Source organism: Pseudopipra pipra, chromosome 3 (genome assembly GCF_036250125.1).
Source record: "Pseudopipra pipra isolate bDixPip1 chromosome 3, bDixPip1.hap1, whole genome shotgun sequence".
Lineage (NCBI taxonomy): Eukaryota > Metazoa > Chordata > Aves > Passeriformes > Pipridae > Pseudopipra > Pseudopipra pipra.
In genome coordinates, this window is record NC_087551.1 from 86,786,143 (window position 1) to 86,802,182 (window position 16,040).

The window sequence follows — 16,040 nt, forward strand, 5'->3', positions numbered from 1 at the left end:
TTAATAAACAGCATATATTTAGTTTAAAGATTGCTGACCCAGGATATCTTTACGTAACTGGAAATGCCAACAGATTTTGGGAAGATCTAACTCTCACACTACAGAAGGGAAACTAGAATGAATTAGATATAAATACAGACCAATTTTCCAGTATCCAAACTATGCTGCAGAATTTAAAGGTTCAAAATGTAATTACCACCAATCAACATACTTAATGAGAAACAGCTTTAGTACTTTTGTAGGACGTCATCCCAGTGAGACAAACATCCAAACTCATACTTAGCGTGATCCTATGTCCATAACGTACACACCAGGCACACAAACTGGCAAAGTTCAACAAGAAGCTCCCCCACTGGCTGCCAGTCAAGTGAGTTTTAGGGAGGCTGCAGAGATTTGCGATAGGACCAACATGCTTTGATGCTCTAATAAAACCATGCAAACACGAAGCTGGGCAAAGCCCACACAGAGCCAGAGTAATGCAAAACCCAAACCATTCTCTGCATCTGTGACTAGAGAAGATCCATTTGTTTAGGCTATCAAAAAGTACTTGCACAGAAATAGAGCACATGTTCACACATTTCAATAATGACAGCTTATTATGATTAATAAGTACCCATACAAGCGGTAGATTTGCACTCTACTACAACGTTTACAACTAGGCAAATTCTTGAACGAAGAACTGAGCTCAGGCTGACTGAAAGATATTTAGTGTGATGCTAGATAACTTAGTTTTAAGACCTGCAATATTAGATCATCTAATGGAATTAGTCCCCTTTGACCACAAGGTGTCAGAAAGTCATCTTGTATTTTCCCCAAGCAGCCTGTTTGCAAATGGGCATCTCCACTTACAAAGGAAAAGATAATGCAAATAGCATGGAAAGTAGCCAGGTTATAAAGAACAGTGTTCTACAACTGCATATAGATCACCCCTGTACTACTTGCCATCACGAGCTGACCTCTGGGAATTAAGCTTCCATTTCCACTGTGCTGGTTACAGTCCTCAGTCTGAGACAAGACCATCCCGTCTCAACACAGAGGAAAAAACGCCCAATGCACTGTAACAGGGACAGAGGGGATGGTTCTTGAGTAAAGGGGCTATTACCAGTGAACCACTGTGTGCAACCAATGACCTACTGATCTCCTCAGAGATGGTTCTCTTTTGGTGAATGGTGTCCAGGTTCATGAGCTGCAAAGCTCTTTCAACACTTTTACAACACTACATAAATGTTTACATTTATACAGAAGTCCAAGCCCTTCTAAACCCCAGTAAGATCCTGAATACCAATTTCACATCACTATACCTGCATTTATACTTGCACAGTGTAAATATCATTAAAAATCACACAGACATTGAGAAGTAACAGCTCCATAATATGAGTTGCAGCATAGTGTTTATTTACATTATATCACACAGAAAATTGCACCACAAGCATGACAGAATCAAGAAGCTTCACAACAAATCCAGCTGAGATTTTTTTCTGTACATTATATTTTTCAACAACGAGAAATATTTTATTAGCAATATGGACACATTTAAATATTAAAAATCTATACAACGTCCTTTTCTCTCCCAGTCTCCGAAACGTGTAGGTTCAGGGCCTCTAGGTCCACCCCTCTCTTTTGTAGTAGGATTGATTCCATCAGGGAATTCTAAAATAACAAGGAAAGTTCATTAAAATTCCTATAATGTTGACAAACATAAAGATGTCACCATTTATGACGTCTGCCTCTTAGTTTCATTTTCAAATACAAAATCAATTCTCTTTCATTTTTAAAGGCAACCTTGAGTTAAGCATTTCCCAGTACTACAAAAGTAATTTCATTTTTTTTGACTACAGTCAGCAATATGTATGATCATATTCAGTTATGGAAATAAAAAGCAACTCAATGTCCAGAGGCATTAAAGCAACACAATTTCTCATGAATTCATGATCAGAACTTGTATCATTCAGGAATACTGTACAGAAGTTCACTACATCTAAAACCTCAGGTCACTTTCTGTTTGTTTAGGTCTCTAATTTTAAGCATTTGTTTTAAATTTCACTTGAATTTTAGTCAAGATTCTATTATTCTTGTATTTAAACCTGTCTTTCCTGGATGCTGGTATGTTTTTCAAGAAATGGCGTTTTGATATTCATCAACATCAGGCTAGAAACTGGACCTTTTTTACCTTCTAAAACTTAACTTAAGCTCACTAAGTCACTGTGATGTCCTCTCAGGAGAGGGAGACTCTTTTTCAGTGGGGTACAAAGGGACTTTCATCTCTCTCTGGTAAGCGACATGCTAAGTTTACACATGACCAGTGCTCCTTCATAGAATGGGTTGGAAAGGTTCATTTAAGATCACCTAGTTCCAACTCCCCTGCCATGGACAGAGATGCCACCCACTAGGTCATGTTGCTCAGGGCCCTATCCAGCCTGGACTTGAACACTTCCAAGTATAGCTCATGCACAACTTCTCTGGGCAACCTGCTGTGCTTCACCACTCTCTGAGTAAAGAACTTCTTCCTAACATGTAATCTAAACTGGCCCTCTTTCAGTTTAGAATCCTTTATCCTGTCACTATCTGCTTGTATGAAGAGTTCCTCTCCCTCTGTGTTATAAGCCCCCTTCAGGTACTGGAAGGCCACAATGAGGTCTCCCGAAAAGCCTTCTCTTCTCCATGCTGCACAACCCCAACTCTCTCAGCCTGTCTTCATAAAAGAAGTGCTCCAGCCCTCCGATCATCTTTGTGTCCCTCCTCTGAACCCACACAATCAGGTCCATGTCTTTCTTATGCTGAGGACCTCAGAGCTGTAGGCAGCACTCCAGGTGGGGTCTCACAAGGGCAAAGTAGAGGGGGAGAACCACCTCCTTCGACCTGCTGGCCACGCTGTTTCTGATGCAGCCCAGGATATGGGCTGCCCATTCCAGCTTTTCATCCATCAGAACCCCCTATCCTGCTACAAAAGAAAAGTACTCTGCTAGCTTACACCACTTTCACTTTCTCAAACACCACAGAGCTTTCTGGACATTGGTCAATGTGCTTACACGACTCAGTGCTCCCTTACTCAGGGCTGTCTCTTAAAAATAGTTAACTCAGGCCACCAATCCATGAAGTACTTGTTGGCACAGCACCATCCCAGGCTGAGTGTTTTCTCATCCTGCACTAGATTGCAGGGCTCCATGAAGCTCACTGTACCCCACATGTCCCTTGCCATGCTGATTTTCCAGAGCCTCCCACATATAAGTGCAGCTTGGGACTCCCTCAGTCATACCCCTAACTCAGCCCCCGTGGACAACACAACTAATGAGAAGCAGGGTGGAAAATCAGAAAAGACAACAGAAATCCCGAAGAGCAGAGAAAAAGAACAGTGATGGAGGGAGACTCATGGAGCTAGAGGCTATACAGGATGACATACTGGGACGCCTGTTTAAAAACTGATGCACATCAGGATAGGAAATGTCAGTATTGGAGCACCTCTAGCAGTACAAGGAGCACAAATGCATGTAAATTTATTTTGTAGATGTCATCATCCCAATACCCAAGTACTACTGATGTGCTGACAGTGGATACAGATGCTCAAAAGATTTCTCCATGAGAGCTACACAGCAGTAGGAATTCCAACAGGCAGCTTAAACTCTTAGTTTTTTCCTAATAACACAATAGGCAATTTGCAAACTATTGCCAGTGTTATATGTAAAAAATACACAGGTACAACTCAATTTAAAGGCAAAAGAGACCTTGAGTCTTGCTCTAAACCTAGAACACCTAAGCAAAAAGCAAAAGATATTGATTATGCATTTGTTTTAAATGAAGCAGTGATGGCATTTATTTTCTTGGGAAAAAAAGACAAGAATTAAATAGCTGCTTACATAGTAACTCCACCTCTGAGTCAATTCTCAAGTGAGTCACAATCTGAAACTGAGTGCAACCCTTTTGGAGATGATTCCATAATACAATAATGATGATACTATAATACAATAATATAACTGCAAACTTGCAGAGAAATTTATGAAACAAGAAGCACAAGTAGCTTTTCACCATGATGCAGCTTCCCCAAGTGCTGTGGAGGCCTCAGGAATCTGGGAAATACACCCTCGAATCGGAGATCTCTTTTTAGTACATCTGCATGAAAACTGCCCCTATTCTGTGCCATTTTACCCTGCATGGAGAAAGGGTAATTCTGTGGAAGAGTATCTGAGGATTTTGGATATGAAATTAAAGATTTGAAGGTGGAAAAATAAGAACAGTTTCTTAAACGAATGTCAGGAATGATTCATCTTTATGCTGCTATCGTTCAACTCTGCTGGCCTTATGGAAACAAAAAAGGGGCACATCCTCAGGGACTGAACTGTGGATGGCACTGGCTCACTCAGATATTGAATATGGAGTCCCAGACAGACGTGACAGCTACACTGCTTTTTAATTTTCTGGAAGCGTGTGGCAATGTGCTCGTGAAACAGTGTCACATTCAGTTCTGGAAAATGATGTTATTTATCCAAGCAGACTACATCCCAAGAACTGAAGCAATTACCAGCTCTGTACAGAAGTGCCCTTTAATGCGTTTGAAGTATTTACCAAAGGAATGTCTACAGCAGAAGGAAATTCTGCTTCCAACAGGCACTCTGCTGCCTTCCTTTTGGAGATTATGAATCAGTCTGTATTTCTTTTCCCCAGGATGTCAGTGCTTTCAGATCTGGCTTTCTGTTTACATAGAAAGGCACAATATGCTGTGAATATAGAAGAATGAGAAGATATTTCATCAACCTGTTAATGTCTAATTCAAGAAGATTTATGTTGGGCAGAAGAAACTTGTGTTTAATTTGTTGCAAATAGTTGCAAGTTATTCTTTGCATTGTATCTTTTTAAGTTCTTGCATAAGAAATATTTGTTTTTTTAAAAAAATAAAAATAGTGAAAAACAAACCCCACACAGAGCACTGTGTCCAGCTCTGGGGCCTCCAACACAAGGAAGATGTGGACCTGTTGGAACCAGTCCAGAAAAGGCCACCAAGATGTTCAGAGGGCTGGAACACCTCTCCTGTGCAGACAGGCTGAGAGAGCTGGAGTTGTTCAGCCTGGGGAAGAGGCAGCTTTGGGGAGACCTTATTGCAGCCTTTCAGTACCTATAGAGGACCTATAAAAAACAGCTGGAGAGTGACTTTTTACAAGGACAGGGGGGAATGGCTTTAAACTGAGAGAGGGCGGGTTTAGATATTATGTAGAATTTTTTTACTGTGAGGCTGGTGAGGCACTGGAACAGGTTGTGCAGAGAGGCTGGGGATGCTCCATCTCTGGAAGCGTTAAAGGCCAAGCTGACTGGGGCTCTGAGCAATCTGGTCTAGCGAAAGGTGTCCCTGCCCATGACAAGGGCTTGGAACTTGATGATCTTTAAGGTCCCTTCCAACCCAAACCATTCTGTGATTCTTTAGTCATTTTGTCATCTGGATACTGATATATTAAAAAGCTTGTTCTGGAGACCTCGAAATAGATAAACATGGGTTATCACTACTGCTGAAGAGTAGCAGAACATCACACTACAGTGAATTAGACAAAACATGACTAGTGCTTTTGATTAAGGGAAGATGACTAATTAAAAAGAAGGGAGAAAGAGATTCTGTTGTTCTTCCATCTGACAAAAAAGTGCATGCTCCTAGTGAATTCAGCAGTGATGCATCTCTGCCTCAGTCTTGTCAGGTTCTCTACATGCAGTCCCACTGAGGTCACTGGAATGCAACACAAATAGCACTTTATTAGGTCTTCCCAGACCCCAATGAGCAGCTTAGTAAACTCAGTATCTGTTGTTGCTTTTCAAAACACTGTCTGCAAGACTAACAGAAAGTCGGGCCACGAAATGCAGCATGAATAAGAAATATTTTGTGGACTAAGAAATAGAATAGGCTTTTTGAATAATAAAAAGTAGCTGGTGCCCTCGTGAGTTTACTGCCACTATTTACAGCTGTACTATTACAGACCAATACCAACTACATTTCTCAGAATCATGCAATGGTTTATGGTGGAAGGTACCTTTTGCAGGCACTTGGCCCCAACCCTGCATAAGAACCCAAGCAAATCTGAATATCTCCAAGAGGAGAGGAATCACAGGTTCCCTGGGTGACTTGTTACAATGTTTGACCACCTTTGCTCTGAAGACTTTTTCTCCCATACTGCATTTCCTGCAACTCATTACTCTCTCCCATTGTCCTGTTTTTTTGCAGAACCCTTAAGGTTAGAAAGTGTTTCTGAGGAGTGCTGAATTCCAGTCATTTTCTTCAACTGACATCAGCACAGCATCTCACAGTCTTGCCTTTAAAACAGCTTTCAAGGAAGTGCCCAGATTTACCTGGTATTCCTTACGATTCCTTACGTAAGCCAGGCTATAAGAAGAAAGGAGGAGAGGCCTTCGCCCCTCTTTCCTTCCAGCGGCTTCAGAGGTGCAGGTTCCCTGCTGTTGAGTCTGTTGTGTTGGGGAGAGAGGCCTGGTAAGGTCCTGCTGACCTTGGGAGACAGAGGTTGCCGGCAGCCGTTCCAGCACGACTTTCTGTTGTCCCAAGGAGAGTAGTGAGATATTCTTTTGCTAATTCTTTAGTTGCTAGATCTTGGGCTATTGATCGTGTATATTTTATTTTGGTTTTGTTCCTTTTTTTCCTTCCCCCTCCCCCTTCCCTTTTCCTTCTGAAATTGTATATATATATTTCAATTCTATATAACCGTAATATAAGTGTAAATATATTTATACATACTGCTTTAGCTGTCTCTCTCTCATTTCAGTTCTCTTGGTTTTTTTTTCTTTTCCCTTGGTTTGGGAGGCAGGGGGAGTTTTTGTGGTGAGGTTTAGAGACTTGGCAGGGAGCCAGCTTCAAACCATATCAATGACTTACTTTCCAGGGGTTCCCTCTCTATACTGGATTCTTCCGGTTCATCAAATCGGCCTACTGGTAACTTCGGTTTCTTAAGTGGCTGCTTAGTAGGTTCAGATCTTCCTTCTGGCTTAGAGCTGGAGCTGCTCCACAAGTTGTAAAGAAGTGATGGCTCTATCAAGCAAATGGAACATGTATCAAAAATGTGAGAGTTTAATACCAAGTAACTCTATGATGTTCAAAGTACCTCTGAAAAAACCCTACTTCAGAAACTAGGGAGTGGAGGACAGGAAAACAAACCCTAAAATTTATTTAACATTCAACTCATGATGACCTAAGAAATCAGCACAGATAATTATTTTTGGTTCTAGAAACATATGTAGGCAAAACTGTGTTAGTTGCATAACTTAGTTCACATAAACAGTGTATTTTAAACTGCTTGAACTTACCTTCGCTGTTACCTTCTTGTATTTTAGACTCTAAATAGTAATTATGCTACCATAGACCAGTACATTCTGCTTTCTGGGAAAAGTCTTAACCTCCCCCAAGAAACCTGCTGATTTCCACATCTTGGCTCATTTCCAGCAGCTTTTTAGTCAGAAAAGGCTTCTGCTTTCTCAAAGGAAAGTAAAATAAACGTTGTTCCCTTAGTAACAGGTTTTCCAGAATGTCGGCAGAGGATAGTTGGGCTTCCCTTAGGATGGTAAAATAATTCAGCTGGTAGTCAAAAGCAGGACAAACTTTGAGCACATTAAAGTTCAATTATATAACCGCATGCAAATGCTTTAATTAGAAGCATAAACTTTTTTCCTTAAAGTCCTACTAACATTTTGGTTAAAAAGCCAAGTGTCCACAGTGAGCATAAACTATCCTCTAAAAATATTTTGGTTATGGAGAGGTACCTAAAACAACTCTGACTTAAGAAGGAACATTCAAACAGAAATCCTCCCTGTACCAGCTGGGTGCAAAGTACCTGAAATAAATATTATTCCATCTTGCTGAGGAGATTTAATCAGGAAACCTTCTCAAGCAGCATGAATTTGACTCACCTAAATATACACCAACCAACAACCCACCTGTATTCCCAGAATCAGCATATTCATTCACTCATTTTAAAATACCACAGCTTTAACTTAGACCTTAGAGCCACGTAAGCTGTATTATGTCTACCAACTGCTGCCAATGCCCCAAAGGAGTATTTTTTTTTTTTAGTTTCAGAATGACATAACAAACTATCAACAGTAAAGTATCTAATCTGTTGCAAACACTGGATCTTTCTACTCCTGTCATTCTTCAGCAAGCTGAAAAAGCAGCTTGCTAGAAAATTAAATTATAGCTGGTATTCTAGTCCAAATTCAAACAAAAGTCAGATTAAGATACTGGTATGAAATCAATTATCTCAATCACCAGAGAAGAGGCAAAATCAATTTTCCTGTTTGCAATACTTGATATTCTTGACCAAAATACACTCTTCTTGACAGAGAAGCAACAAAAGTTCAACATTAAATACCTCTGAAAAAGATGGGATAAACTATCATCAGTTGATACCACATTCTTTGATCTTTGATTCCCTCATCCCTTACAGGCTGTCACAAAGCCCTCCCATTTATTAAGTATATCTACGAGTTACACAATGATATAGCTGAATTTGAAAATTCCAAGTCTTTAAAGCTGCTGCACTGCCAGCGTCTGCAACATCCTGTCTTTTGAAGTGGTCTACAGACGATGATTTATCACAACAAAGCCATCCGTGCAGTGGAAGCTGGGCACACATCAGGATGCTCAGGACATTAGAACATCAGCCAAATCTTGCCACGAACCCAACAGAGCACAAATACCTAACGACGTTTTTTCCCAGTTCTTCCATTAACATATAGTGTACTGATTTGTTTCTTAAGTATTGTATCAACAGCATCACAGAACCTCAGCTTTTGCTAGAGGGAAGCAGCTCGACCAGCGGCTCCACAAACAGCCCAAGCTGAGGCCTGTGGGACAGGCTCTGTTATCCAGGCTGCCTTATTTCTCTATAAACAAACCACATGAACCTCCTCAGGTGAAGGGCACGAACCAGTAACTTCCAAGGCCACAGTAAGTTCCCTCCAGCTATTCTACAAACATTAACCCACTATTTAACATTTTACTACCGTTAAAAAGTTCGGAGCAACGACAGGGCAAGAAAACCTGCGTAATAACAGATATACCCGATAGCAGGCTTGCGATACAGGGGAGAATATTAATTAATTAATATCCGGGGGGTGGGGTAGGAAGACAGCAGACGAGCTGTGGGGAAATGGAGGGTGCGGGGAAAGCTGTGGGACCTCACAGAGACCCTCTGAGACCTCCCTGGCTGACGAGGCGAGGGTGTCACAGCTCCCCCCCCCGCCGCCATCTTGGGCGCCCTCCAGCCCCCCCCAGCTCCGGGCGGTGCCCGTCCTCTCCCCCTCACCCGCTCCTCCCTGCGGGAGGAAGGGCTGAGGGAGCCGAGGAGCCCCTTCGCGGCCGGGCCCCTCCCGCCCTCCGCCCGCCTCTTACTCGCTGCGCTGGGCGCTCCGCGCAGCAACCGCAGAGCCATGGCCGGGCCGGGAGCGGGGCGGGCCGGGCCGGGAGCGGGGCGGGCCGGGCAGGCAGCGAGGCCGCGCAGGCGCCGAAGGCGGCGGCTCCAGGCGGGAAGTGCGGCTCCGGTGAGGGAGGAGGGTCCGGGCAGCGGAGCCGCACCTGCCTCGCCACCCACCCCGCTCCTGGGCTTCGATGAATGGAGGCGAACGGCGCCTAGGGAGGCACGGCCCCGAAGAAGGCAGCTCCGGACTCATGAAGGTGCTCGGGAAATCAGCTGTAACTCCTCTCTCCCCGCCCTCCCCCGCAAACCTTTGGCATCCTCTCTCTCCTCTGCAATGAAAGAGTTTTAGCGCTGAAAGGACCCATTTCCCTTCTTCCCTCCCAACCCCCATGTGTAGTACAATCCTGTTAGTTTTGGTTTTGTTTTGTTTTAATAATAAAAACACATTGCTGAAAAAGGCAGCCTAAGACGTGAAGGAACTTTGGCTGATTCCATAGTGACATATGGACCCAGTGTTCGTCCTTACAAATTAAAGGCCGTATAACTTCAAGGTTACAAAAAACATTTAAATATTAAATGCTTTATTAACTCAACAAATAAACTTTATCTCCCTTTGTCCAGTATACCAGCTGATGCATTTTCTGCACTCAAACAGGCAATATTCACCCTTCCAGCAAGAAAGTAGCAAGAAATTGAGCCACCAACCTCTGCTGGACCAGAGGACTTTGGATGGCACCTTTTCAGTTTTCCAGTTTAACCAGGGAAGGTGCTTTTAACACTGTATTTCAGTATAACCCTAACCCTGGGACAAGTAATACCCGTGCTCATGGAGTGGAGCTGCAGTTAATTAGCCACATTTAATGATATGAATATGACAACAATGAATATTGCTTTTTGTCACTGTTCAAACTTCTCCAGCTAACCCTGTCCTTCCATAAAACAGAATTCGAACCCCTCTGTCCACAGGTACTAAACTGCAGAAAATAACCTGGAGATCTGAGTCTAAAATAGTATTTTGTGTTCACATCTGAAGAGTTTAAGAAAGTAAATCTCCTTGGTAATGTAAAAACAGCAATGCTCCCTTGAGTTTATTGCACTACATCTGGCAATGACTACACACTGAAAGTGATTAAATATAACTGACTGCTTTATGAGTGACATTTTCTCAATCAGCTTTTTATAACATGATTAATTAGACTTTAGAGACTGAAAATAATGATAAATCCTTTCCTTTATTCTAACAGCAAGATGCTGGGCCTCTAGATGAGAGAGAATAAAGATGAATGCAGAAAAAAATGCTCTTCTGCCCAAAAGGAACAAGAAAAAAACCCCCAGAAGATCTCTTTGAAGTTCAAGAACTTATAATTTAGGTGTTCAATACAGAAAAAACTCATACCAAGCTGTCTGCAGATACCAAGTAATAGTAAGCTCTGCTCCTAAACAGCTTAACACAATCCATGAAAAGTCATACACACATGCATCCATCATATGCACATGCATACATGTGCAATTTCAAATGGTAAGGATGAAATAGGAATGAAGGATTAATGAGTTACTGTTTATCCACCCAAAAATAACTTGAGGTCTTCAAAACATTTTTTTTCTTAGTCTTCATATATTGTATTGCTGTAAAAATGCAAAATTCACTTTTAACTCCTGAATTATGCATTTCTAGATCCTGTGGTTGAGGAGGTAATAAATCTGAACATTGGAAAAAACAAATGTAGCATATGCCACAGGAATATTCTACTTTGTGATTGAGTTCAGTGTTGGTTTTTTTTTTGTTCCTCTGTTTACTGATCGTTTATCTCTTGCACTGCAGTTTGCCTCTCGAAGATGACACAAACAATGCTGTATTTTGCTTTGCTTTTCTAAAAAGTGGGAAGTAAAAGATGTATAGGTACCACAAGGCCTGCAGCAGGTCAATTCAGATGAGCCAAATGTAATGGCCACAGGGCTATCTGGAATCCACCCCAACCAGCACTGCCCCAGGCAGCAAGTGTTCTGATACTGCCTATATGCCCACTCTTCCTCTCAGATCCCGTCAAGAAGCTTGATTATCTGAACACCACACCTGGTCAGGGCTGGGCAAATAAAACTGGCTTGGAATCAAGGGGTTTTGTGGTTACAGAGTAAGTTTTCTGTTAATGTGAAATCTCTTGGGTATGCTGTAAAGCCTGGTGATTTCCTTTATAACATGAGCTCTTTTTCCAAACTAGTAGCAATTGCTAGATCTACAGGACCAGAAAGATTAATTTTGATGGAAGATTCAAACACAAACAAAGGAAGTAATTTATATATACTACATGCAAACCGAAGTTCAGACACACTCTCATTTTATGTAGTGACCTCCTGATAATATCCCAGAGAGCTCTGTGAAATAACAGTAGCAGCCTACTGCCTTCATGGAACAAGGGACTGGCAGTTTTCTAAAGCAATGTCGACCTCAATTCTTACCTCTCATTCTGTAAGCAGAATAATTCTTCAAGGACCTGTAGGATACCTGCATAAGGTGAGGTCACTATCACTACGGGAAGATGAAGCCCTGATTCAAAGAGAAGACTGATGAGATGGAGCACTTTATAGCTGCTACTGCATCAATGACACAATTAGGTATATATGAGTCTGTATTTCTGTCAAGGAAACAGAAGGCAGAAATATGCAGGAGTAGGGGGAACATGCCACACAACACATGCACAATTGTCCAAAACATCCAAGACTGCATGTGTTGCTCAGAGACCAAGTGTACCATACAGTACCATACAGTCTGTAAGAGCAAATATGAACTTCATATGCTTCGAGGACGTGCTGGGCTACCAGACCACATATGGACTGCACTGGGCAATACAAGTGAGGGGAGAAAAAATGAATTTAATGTTCTCTTAATTTGCCCTGTTCCTTGATAAACTTATATGCGAATATCATATGATTTCCTGCACCCTCTGTTCTCCTCAAAGAACAAACCTAATTCAAGCTTCCTTAAGTGGATGGGATCTACTATTAAAGAAAAAAGAAAAGACTGTTTCTGCCAGGATATTTCTGCTTTGCTGATCACAAAAGCATGCTTTATATTTTCAGATTTCCAGAGACAGAAAGGAAGATAGACATTTTTCAACAGTGACAGAACCATCTAAATACTTGTGTACTAAGAGCAGTTTAACCTCCTCATTGTAAATCAAGGAATATTTTGTAGCTTTAGCGCCCTTAAATGGATATTCAAAGTTTAGCCACTAGCCAACTACTATAATACTCTTAAATAAAAGACAGTTGAGATACCAGAACATAATTTAAACATTTAGAACTAGTAGTACCATTATAATACAAAATTATTAATAAAAATAGACATTTTTATAGTGAGAATGTATTTAAGACATCTTTGTGTCAGAAGGAGTTGCCTAACACAACTCTAATAAAGTACTCTTTACAGCGTGTACATTGCTGAACTGTAGATACTCATTTGAGCATCCTGTATGCTACAGGCAACAAACCCCCCCATATATTACAAAGACTATTATACAACAAACCATATCAAATGCAAAATCACTTCATTATAAACTATTATTGCTATATTCATTTCAAAAGTACAAAATTATTAATTATATACAAAAAAGCCTCCCCAGAATTTTGGTAATTAGCATAACATTTCAGTTTCTTTAATTGCTTCCATTAGAGTAATTTGTTCATTTTATTAACACCAGATGCAATAACACAATGCTAAAAATAAACATGCATTTTACAACAAATTTATGTTTTTCAAAAAATGTTCATTACAATTAGTGTACAATTAGTGAATGCACATGTAACTCTCTTCCCCCAACCTGTAGTGAATTATTGTCTGAACAGAGAAAAGAGAAGGAAGGAGAAACCAAACAATGCTATTCAGCACCAGTAGAAAGTCAATAGACCTTTAACATTCCTGTATATCAAAAAACATTTTATCTGTGTCACCAAACAGGTAAAGTTTACAATATTGTCCCATTTGACGATGTACTGATTTATATTTACAATACTTTGTAGTCAATAAAATGTTTTGACAATATTTAAAAATTGCTTAAATTCATAAAAGTATTGCAGAAACTTATAATGTTTACTTATTTTAATTACATACAAGGAAGTCCATGTAAAATTGTCCATGTTCATCTGAAGAACTGACAGAGTAGGGAGCCATTTTAATAGTTTGCAAAACCCCAATTATTTGAAGGCAGCTATCGCTGAACATTCAAAAATCCTTAGTTGCCATTTGCTTCTGAAAATGAAAGTTCCAGTAATAAAATTTGTGTATGTAAACTAACATGTTTTTGAGATCAGTAGAAAACGTATTCCCACAGGCATAATATATTTAACAATGAAGATAATGCTTTTGTAGAAAACTGTTAAGCTGTAGCGAGACTCGCAGTATTGTCATTTTCAAATATCCAGTATTTTAGCAGCTCATTGTGTTTCCAGTTAAACTTCCTACAGTGCTAAAATACGACAACTGAACACGTAAGAAGACCTTATTAGAATTTTAAAATCCAATTTATTTTTGGCATCTAAAGCCTCTGGTAAAATGTAGCCAAGTAACATTGACTTTTGTAGTCTGAGAGCCAATAACAAACCAACCAAAGTACACACTGTGCTTTAATCTCCAAATAATTAGGTACCCAAAATTAAGAAAAAGTAATAGAAAAGTAAAAAGAACAAAATAAAAAAATATTGCACAGCCACATTACCTAGAAAGTAAAGTTGATGTTAAAAAGCCCTAAGTGTGGATGATATAAATTATCTTCCATATAAAAAGTATAAATATCTCTTAAAATACAGCTTAGGCTATACTTTAACACCACACATTATTTGAATTCATCTGTTAATGAGGTAATAACCAAGTCTCTTACAATGCTCTTCTTACTGAAAATATTTTAGGGCAGCAACAAGAAAGAATTTTTCTAAAAATATTTCTGAATCAAGAACAGCAATGTGTGCAGCTCTCCCTATGAGAGAATCTGCTGTATTGGGTAATGCATTAATTACATTATAACGAACCAAATTACATTCCTTATTTTGAAGAACTGGCAGAAGCAGGTTCTGGATCATTTCAGCATAAATTGGTCCTGTAGAGGAAAAAAAAAGTTGTACTGTGTAAATCACTGGAAGCACTAACAATTCTTTGACCTTGAACTCAAGAAGGACATATTCCATAGTAAGAGAGGTAACGAAATGTTATGCTGTGGTTCTGTTAAGGTAGAATATACAGGAAGTTTAATTTCCTCCAAAAATGTTGGAAAAACAATTTTAAGCTATGTGTTTTAGTATTTGTACATTTACAGTGAGAATGTGCTCATCAGTATTTATTACACTATGTAAAAGTTATTTATTTACCAATATATAATGTTAGAATACAATTGTGCTAGGATGTCTCAACAGTAAATATAACTACTGACCCTCACTGAAAATGGGAAAACTACCTTTTCTTTTCGTGTTACTATTAAGCCTCGAGTAACTACAGCCCAGGGCTTGACACTACAACTTAATATCCTCAAAAATCAAAGCTGTTTGTCCTCCCTGTTCATGGAGGGAGGCTGTGTCCATCCCACCTAACTTTAAGCAAAGTCTGTGAGCTAGAAATTTATTCAGTCTCATCTCCTTCTGCATGTAATAGAACAGGACAGATCCAGAAAGCAATTCAGCTCCGACATGGATTTTCTTTCTCCATTACTACAAAGTAAGTCCAGAGTGTCTAAACACGTAATAGAGGTGCCTCAGTTAACCACCCAAAATTAAATGGGATGAGACTGATAACTGTGAGGTTTTAACCTGAGTGGTTTGTTTCTTTTGCAGGATATTTATTACCTGATTGTTTATCTTTTAAAGCTGTTTTACACATCTCAATGCGAGCAGAGTGATAAGGAACATAACGATCCTGCAGAGATCCTACTAACACAATGTTTTTGAAGTAATGAAGACCTACAAGAAAAGAGAAAAACGTTTCTATCACAGTTAATCCCTTGACAATTATGACAGAATAATTAAGCATTTTACAACAAAATTTGGTACCATTTCATTACAAGATCTTGCCAAAAAAGGCAGAAAAATCAATTACAACAGGTAGAGCTACAAAATAACAAGATGTTGGGTACCAGCCTTTCCTCTGTACATATTTAATACACAATTGGGCATGACCCAATTGTAATGTTTCCCATCTAAATCAAGTAGGGTTCAAACACCCATCTTGCTTCTTAGGAATACAGTGGTTGGTTTCTGGGTGATAGAAGGGAGTCAAGCCTTCACATGGCTTAAAGAAACCTAATGATGGATAGTGCCTTGCCTTCACTGATGTTTCAGTCAACGGCTGCATCAGAATTCATGCCTAGCATCCATAGATACACGATACAGCCCACATAGTGCAGGTGCCTCTGTTAGGCACTGTCTCACTGTAAGGTTTAACCAGCTCGAGCACAGGTGCAGGGTCAACCCAACACAACCCCCCAGTACAATGAAACCTTTATAACTAAACTCAGACTTCCTACTTCTTGGACAAACATGCTAATAGTAAGATGATGCAAAGGTAGGAACCCCCAGTAATGACACAGTTACAGTCCTTAAGACATTTAATTGTTTTCTCTAAAAAGGTTCAGCAGATTTTGGGTGCTGCCCATCTGCTTT

The 16,040-nt window shown here is 40.1% G+C and overlaps 2 protein-coding genes and 1 long non-coding RNA gene across 6 annotated transcripts in view; 1 reads left to right on the forward strand and 2 right to left on the reverse strand.

Annotated features, from left to right (window-relative positions):
* Positions 1–1,374: 1,374 nt before the first annotated feature.
* Positions 1,375–9,508, reverse strand: SDHAF4 (succinate dehydrogenase complex assembly factor 4). Its single transcript, XM_064650208.1, has 3 exons — positions 9,374–9,508; positions 6,863–7,015; positions 1,375–1,650 (listed from the first exon to the last, which is right to left on the reverse strand). The coding sequence occupies exons 1-3, from the start codon at positions 9,411–9,413 to the stop codon at positions 1,541–1,543; spliced, it is 303 nt and encodes a 100-aa protein (XP_064506278.1). The 5' UTR covers positions 9,414–9,508; the 3' UTR covers positions 1,375–1,540.
* Positions 9,509–9,545: 37 nt separating this feature from the next.
* LOC135411959 (uncharacterized) lies at positions 9,546–13,143 on the forward strand. Its single transcript, XR_010429403.1, has 2 exons — positions 9,546–9,655; positions 10,054–13,143. It is a non-coding gene; the product is annotated as an uncharacterized LOC135411959 (long non-coding RNA).
* The window catches only part of FAM135A (family with sequence similarity 135 member A), an 82,500-nt gene continuing 79,386 nt past the window's right edge, over positions 12,927–16,040 (reverse strand). For all 4 annotated transcript variants that reach the window (XR_010429402.1, XM_064650206.1, XM_064650204.1 and 1 more), the window contains 2 exons: positions 15,228–15,341; positions 12,927–14,488 (listed from right to left, as the gene is read on the reverse strand). Coding sequence is in view for 3 of the 4 variants with exons in the window: in XM_064650206.1 (XP_064506276.1) it covers positions 14,283–14,488; positions 15,228–15,341 (320 nt within the window). In the remaining variant the exon portion in view is untranslated. The remainder of the gene's footprint in view (positions 14,489–15,227; positions 15,342–16,040) is intronic.

Coding starts and splice junctions, on each gene's coding strand:
- SDHAF4 (XM_064650208.1), bottom strand. CDS start 9,413: ATGGCTCTGCGGTTGCTGCGCGGAGCGCCCAGCGCAGCGA. Junction 7,016..9,373: donor CGGAGCGCCCAGCGCAGCGA/GTAAGAGGCGGG, acceptor TTTGCTTGATAG/AGCCATCACTTCTTTACAAC. Junction 1,651..6,862: donor AGAGAGGGAACCCCTGGAAA/GTAAGTCATTGA, acceptor TTGTTATTTTAG/AATTCCCTGATGGAATCAAT.